At 48.4% G+C, this 6,690-nt stretch overlaps 1 protein-coding gene across 1 annotated transcript in view; it reads right to left on the bottom strand.

Moving 5' to 3' along the window:
- Nucleotides 1-6,410, bottom strand: part of SIRT4 (sirtuin 4) — a 9,563-nt gene extending 3,153 nt beyond the window's left edge. Inside the window, exons 1-3 of the mRNA XM_008069296.2 lie at nt 5,914-6,410; nt 796-1,090; nt 470-670 (exon numbers count right to left, since the gene is read on the bottom strand). Coding sequence (XP_008067487.1) covers nt 518-670; nt 796-1,090; nt 5,914-6,410 — 945 coding nt within the window. The 3' untranslated portion in view covers nt 470-517. The remainder of the gene's footprint in view (nt 1-469; nt 671-795; nt 1,091-5,913) is intronic.
- Nucleotides 6,411-6,690: the final 280 nt, after the last annotated feature.

Consider the following 6,690-nt stretch of genomic DNA (forward strand, 5'->3'; position numbering starts at 1 on the left):
CAGCCTCAACCTGCTGGGCTCCGGCGATCCTTCTGCCTCAGCCTTCCAAGTAGCCGGAATTACAGGCATGCACTACCATGCCCAGCTGATTTTTAATTTATTGTAGAGATGAGGTCTTGCTGCCTAGGCGGATCTCGAACCCGCGGGCTCAGGCAATTCACTCACCTCAGCCTCCCAAAGGTGCGAGATTACAGGCTGAGCCACCGGGCCCGGCGGGTCTATTTATTTATTTATTTTTGAGTTGGAGTATCACTCTGTCACCCAGACTGGAGTGCAGTGGCCGCTCCCGTCCACCGCAGCCTCGACCTGCTGGGGCTCCGGCGATCCTTCCGCCTCAGCCTTCCAAGTTGCTGGAACTACAGGTGTGTGCTACCACACCCGGCTAATTTTTTTGATTTATTGTAGAGATGAGGTCTTGCCAAGTTGCCCAGGCAGGTCTCGAACCCGTGGGCTCAGGCAATCCACTCACCTCAGCCTCCCAAGGCGTGGGATTACAGGCTGAGCCACCGACCCTGGCTCAGTGTGGGTCTATTAAAGGCAGCAACTCTCCACAACGAGAATTCAGTTTCAGACATGCCAGGTCATCTGACCGGGTGGGCCCAATGTTCAGTATTGCAATGGGTAGCTTCTTCTCCCGGGCAGTGAGGATAAACCTGTAACCAGAGTACACCTGCATGGGGAAAAGACGCACGTGAGAGCTCTCTAGATCCAGGAAAAACTAAAACAAATAGGGGGCCTCTCCAGGTCGCCCCACCCCGCAAAAGGGGCAGTTACCACTCTGCCTAAAGCAGATACCTGCAAGGATGATCCCACCACCAAGAGGGAGTCGGCTTCTTTTACACGCTTGTGCACAAAATCAACCTTGTTAGAGTTCACTGTGTCCCCAAAGAAAACGACATCTGGTTTCAGAGGGCCTCCGCATCGAGTGCAGGATGGCACCTGAAAGCTCTGCACCTGCTCCGCTGAGAGAAAGACATCGCCATCGGGAGCCAGGCCCTGGGCCTCGGCACTCCAGGTGGGGTTTAGAACTTGGAAGCGCTCCTGCAGCATCTCCCGGGGAGTCTGTTCCCCACAGTCCAAGCAGAGGACCCTGAAACCAAGGAAGAGGCTGACTGAACAGTATGCTCTTGAGCGGCACAAAGCTGCCAAAGACCTCTCATCCCCAACCGTTTTCAGCCCCTCCATCACTGCTTTCTCTTCCTAACACACAGTTTCCCCCTATTTTAATCAGACTTTCTCATGACCTTTTTAGCTACCACCAGTGTCTTACCTTCTTTCCACTGCCAACCTTCTAGAACTATAATGTATATCTATTTCCTTACTACACATTTCCTCCTTAACCTTCTGCTAGCTCACTTTTATCACCCCAGCCCCGCTTTCTTTTTTTTTTTTTTTTTTTGAGTTGGAGTCTCACTCGGTCGCCCAGACTGGAGTGCAGTGGCCGCTCCCGGCCATCGCAGCCTCGCCTGCTGGGCTCCAATGATCCTTCCGCCTCAGCCTTCCAAGTAGCCAGAATTACAGGCACGCGCTACCATGCCCAACTGATTTCTTGATTTATTGTAGAGATGAGGTCTTGCTGCCCAGGCGGGTCTTGAACCCGCGGGCTCAGGCAATCCACTCACCTCAGCCTCCCAAAGGCGCGGGATTACAGGCTGAGCCACCGAGCCTGGCTTCTTCTTCTTTTTTTTTTTTTCCTTCCTTGAGACAGGGTCTCACTCTCTTGCCCAGGCTGGAGTGCAATGGCGCAATCCCAGCTCACCATAGTCTCAACCTCCTGAGCTCAAGTGATTCTCCTACCTCAGCCTCCCGAATAGCTGGGACTACAGGCATGTATCACCACACCCAGCTAATTTTTTTATTTTTATTTTTTTTAGAGAAGGGGTCCTGCAGTTTTCCAGGCTGTTCTCAAACTCCTGGCCTCAAGCGTCCTCCTGCCTTGCCTCCCAAAGCACTGGGATTACAGGCATGAGCTGTCACTCCTGACCACCTTGTGTCTTTTGACCACTGCTCTATAACTACCACCTAGTATAGTGCCTGCACAGGGTGGGTGCTCACTAAATAACTGTTGAAGGAAAGAATAAAAGGTTAATTAGTTGGTTCCTCTGCTGTATTCTCCTCAATCCTCCACCTTGTTTTCTTTCTATGTTCCCTACCATGGGGAATGCCTGTTTTCTTTTTTGTTGTTGTTGGAAACTCACTCCGTTGCCCAGGCTGGAGTGCAGTGGCACACTCATGGCCACCCCAGTGTCCACTTGCTGGGCTCAGGCGATCCCTCTGCCTCGGTCTTCTAAATAGCCAGAACCACAGGCACGTACTACCACGCCCAGCTAATTTTTTTTTTTATTGTAGAAATGAGATCTCGCCAAGTTGCCCATGCTGTTCTCAAACCTGTGGGCTCAGGAAATCCCCTCACCTCAGCCTCCCAAAGTACTGGGATTACAGGCTTGAGCCACCACGCCCAGTGGGAATGCCTGTTTTCACTGCTTCAATGCTTCCATGTAATGCTTTCCTCCCCTATGACTCTACTCCTGCTTTCTCTCCCAAGCTCTAGTCCAGTCTCCAAGTCTTCCTGATGGCTCTACCCAATCCAGCCTCTATCTTCAGCCACCCCACCTAAACTTCTTCTTCTTCTTCTTTTTTTTGACTTAGCATCTCACTCAGTCACCCAGGCTGGAATGCAGTGGCACTCACAGCCACTGCAGCCTGACCTGCTGGGCTCGGGCAATCATTTTGCCTCAGCCTTCCAAGTAGTTGGAACTACAGGAACACACCAAGTAGTTGGAACTACAGGAACACGCTAATTTTTTAATTTATTGTAGAGACAAGGTCTCACCAAGTTGCCCAGGCTGGTCTCAAACCCCTGGACTCAGGCTATCCTCTCACCTTGGCCTCCCAAAGTGCTGGGATTACAGGCTTGAGCTACCATGCCCAGCCCAACTTCTATATAATCATCATCCCTCCAGTTACTTGGGAAAAAATTGTTCCTCATTTTCCTTTTAATACTAGTCAGCTATCAGATTATACTGATTTTCTTCCTTTAAAAGGCACTCTCTAAAATGTCAAGAAATTTGGGGGTTGTTTTAAAATGTTTAAGAAGAAATAGAGAGGTCAAGCAGGTGGCTCACACCTGTAATCTCAGCACAGGGATTTGGGAGGCTGAGGCAGGAGGATCCCTTGAGGCCAAGGAATTCAAGACCAGCCTGAGCAACAAAAAAAGATAAATAACAAAATAAAAACTGAAAAAGTGATAGGAAGAAAAAGGATAAAGTAGACATGAAAAGAAACTGATGAAATATTTGAATCTGGGTGACAGTTTATGGGAATTCACTATACTATTCTCTTTACTTTTAAGAATTTTTCAAATTTTCTTTCTTTTTTTTTTTTTTTTGAGTTGGAGTCTCACTCTGTCGCCCAGACTGGACTGTACTGGCCGCTCCCGGCCACCGCAGCTTCGACCTGCTGGGCTCCGGCGATCCTTCCGCCTCAGCCTTCCAAGTCGCTGGAACTACAGGTGCGCGCTACCACGCCCGGCTAATTTTTGAGGTCTGCCAAGTTGCCCAGGCGGGTCTTGAACCCGCAGGCTCAGGCAGTCCACTCACAGCCTCCCGAAGCGCGAGATTATAGGCTGAGCCACCGAGCCCAGCTTCAAATTTTCATCAAGAAGAAAAATTTTTAATGAACCCATAGTCATTATTAACTCTCTAATTTCCTTAATACCTTAGTCTGGGTCCTTCAGGCCGACCTCCCTGACCTACTCTTTCTAATCTTGTCTATCCTTCCTCAACTGCTATTTTTATCATTTTATTTCTTGCTTAGAAACCACTAATAGTCACCTCGGGTGTTTCACAACGGACCAAACTGCACTGCCTGATTTTCAAATGCAGCCATGATTTGGGTCTAGCCTTCCAAGACAATCTGGTTTCATACTAGTCCCCAGTTCAAACCTCCACAGAGGCCGTGCCAGACTCCTTTGGGTTCTACAAATTCCTTTCATTTAGAAAGCCCTCTTTCCCCTTGAGTAGCCAAACTTGAGCCAGTCTCAAATCTCACTGTACCAATAAAAGCTTTCTAGATTACTCCAATCTTTACTAAATCTGTTTCTTGGAATGTGCACTGTGAATATATCTAGGACCACACAATTTAACAATCATGTGTTGAGTTGTTCTAAGTAAACATGTTATTTTTGTGTCCTCCCAACATTACAAAGTTCTCAAATATAAAATAGACCATGCTTTATACTCTGGTTTTGACCACTCTACACCACAAAGTAGTAAACCAGTGTACACTCATACATTCTAGACACCCAGTAATTTTTTTTTTTTTAGTTGGAATCTCACTCTGTCACCCAGGCTGGAGTACAGTGGCATGCTCACGGCCACCAGAGCACTGAGTTGCTGGGCTCAAGTGATCCTTCCGCCTGACCCTTCCAAGAAGCTGGAACTTCAGGCATGCACCACCACACCCGGCTAATTTTTTGCTTTATTGTAGAGACGGAGTCTCGCCAAGTTGCCCAGGCTGGTCATGAATCCTCTCGCCTCAGCCTCCCAAAGTGCTGAGATAACAGGCGTGAGCCACTGTGCCAGGTCCCAGTAAATATTTTATGATTGGCAGACTGATTTCAGTCCTCAGAAGAGGATCTCCCTAGGACCTAAAGACAAAGAAATAGGGCTTGGCGCAGTGGCTCATGCCTATAATCCCAGCACCTTGAGAGGCTAAGTCAGGAGGACTGCTTGAGCCCAGGAGTTCGAGACCAGTGTAGGCAACATAGCAAAACCTCATATCTACAAAAACATCAAAAAATTAGTCGGATGTGGTGGTGTGTGCCTCCAGTCCCAACTACTTGGGAGGCTGAGGCAAAAGAATCGTCTGAGCCCAGAAGGTGAAAGCTGCAGTGAACCATTATTGTGCCACTGCAATTCAGCCTGGGCAACAGAGTAAGACCCTGACTCAAAAAAAAAAAAAGATAAAGAAATGGTCTCCAATGGGCTACAATTATTGCCAGGCATGATATCCTGTCCATGAATGTATTTCTTCATTATTTCTTGAGTTCTGACTACATGCCAGGAGATACTGTGTTCCATGTGTTTAGGCACCAGAGACCCAGCAATTAGTGTTCTGCTCATATTCCCCTCAGTAAACCTTGGAGGTCATGTGTACACACTTTTATAATCAGTTTCCTATGTCTGTATTGCTTAGGTCGAGAAAGCTTAGGTTTAGGCTCTTCAGCTGTGGAAGCCTTCTCAGGAGGAGCAGAAGTAAAGTGTTAGGGAGTTAATTCCCTAAGAGTGACTGAACCAATGAGGGATGGAGATGGTGGATAAATCCCCCAGCATCCTCAACTTTTATTTTTTTTTTTAGTTGGAGTCTCACTCTGTCACCCAGGCTGGAGTAGTGTCACCCTCACTGCTACCTCAGCCTCAACCTACTGGGCTCAGGCGATCCTTCTACCTCAGTCTTCCAAGTAGCTGGAACCACAGGCAAGCACCACCACACCCAGCTAATTTTTTTATGTATTACCGCGTCTTGCCAAGTTGCCCAGGCTGGTCTTGAACCCCTGGAATCAGGCGACTCTCTCATCTCTGCCTTCCAAAGTGCTGGGATTACAGGTGTGAGCCACCATGCCCAGGTTCCTTGACTTTCAGTGAGACAATTCTGAAGTATGTTCTAGACAATTGGAGAGTCCCTCATGGAACTGAACCCCAATTACCCAATGCAGTAACCCACTCATTAACACACCCTTTCTTGGTCCTTCCGTCCCTGTTTTATGTCCCCACTCCTTCACTGAATCTACTCAAAAATAAACAATGTGCTCCTAAATCCTTTCTTAAGGTCTAACTAAGACAGCAGCCAAGGTCCCCGCTCTCAGGAAACAGCACACGTTTTTGCATTCAAACCGTTTAGACCTTCCTGCACCTGTGCATGCATCCATGGAGCTCTGTCAGGCGCCGACTCCCCGCCTTGGTATGCAAAGCGTCCACATTTTGAGTCACCAGCCAGTAGAGCTTTCCGAGTTTCTCCCAGTTGCTCAAAGCCCAGTGTGCGGGGTTAGGCAGGTGGGAGGAGAACCGAGGCCAGCCCACAAAGTTCCTTGCCCAGTACCTCTGGCGGATTGGAGCACTTCGCACAAAATCACCATGCTGGATGGGCCTCCGGTCAGTGCGGGCATAAAGTCCCACATTTTCTGACCTGTAATCTGGGATCCCTGACTCAGTGGAGATTCCTGCCCCAGTCATCACAAGGAGTCTCTTGGAAAGGGTGATGAAACGTTGTAACTCTTTGACCTTCTCAGGGTCCAAAGGAGGACTTGGAGGCACAAATAACCCAATGGATCCACGTGAGCACTGCCGGCTGAGGTTCACAGTCCAATGGCCTTTTGCTGACCTAAAAGTCAACCCAAAGCTCATCCTCATTCTAGAGAAAAAGAAACTCATGTGAGCAACTGTTTTTTTGTTTTTATTTTTGTTTTGAGTTAGAGTCTCACTCTGTCACCTAGGCTAGAGCACAGTGGCATGCTCACGGTCACTGCAGCCTCAACCTGCTGGGCTCGGGCAATCATTCCACCTTAGCCTTCCAAGTAACTAGAACTACAGGTGCGTGCCACAACACCTTGCTAATTTTTTGATTTATTGTAGAGACGAGGTCTCACCAAGTTGCCTAGGCTGGTCTCGAACCCCGGGGCTCAGGTAATTA

This window comes from Carlito syrichta, unplaced genomic scaffold (genome assembly GCF_000164805.1).
Source record: "Carlito syrichta isolate Samal-C Ts95f unplaced genomic scaffold, Tarsius_syrichta-2.0.1 Scaffold311911, whole genome shotgun sequence".
Classification (NCBI taxonomy): domain Eukaryota; kingdom Metazoa; phylum Chordata; class Mammalia; order Primates; family Tarsiidae; genus Carlito; species Carlito syrichta.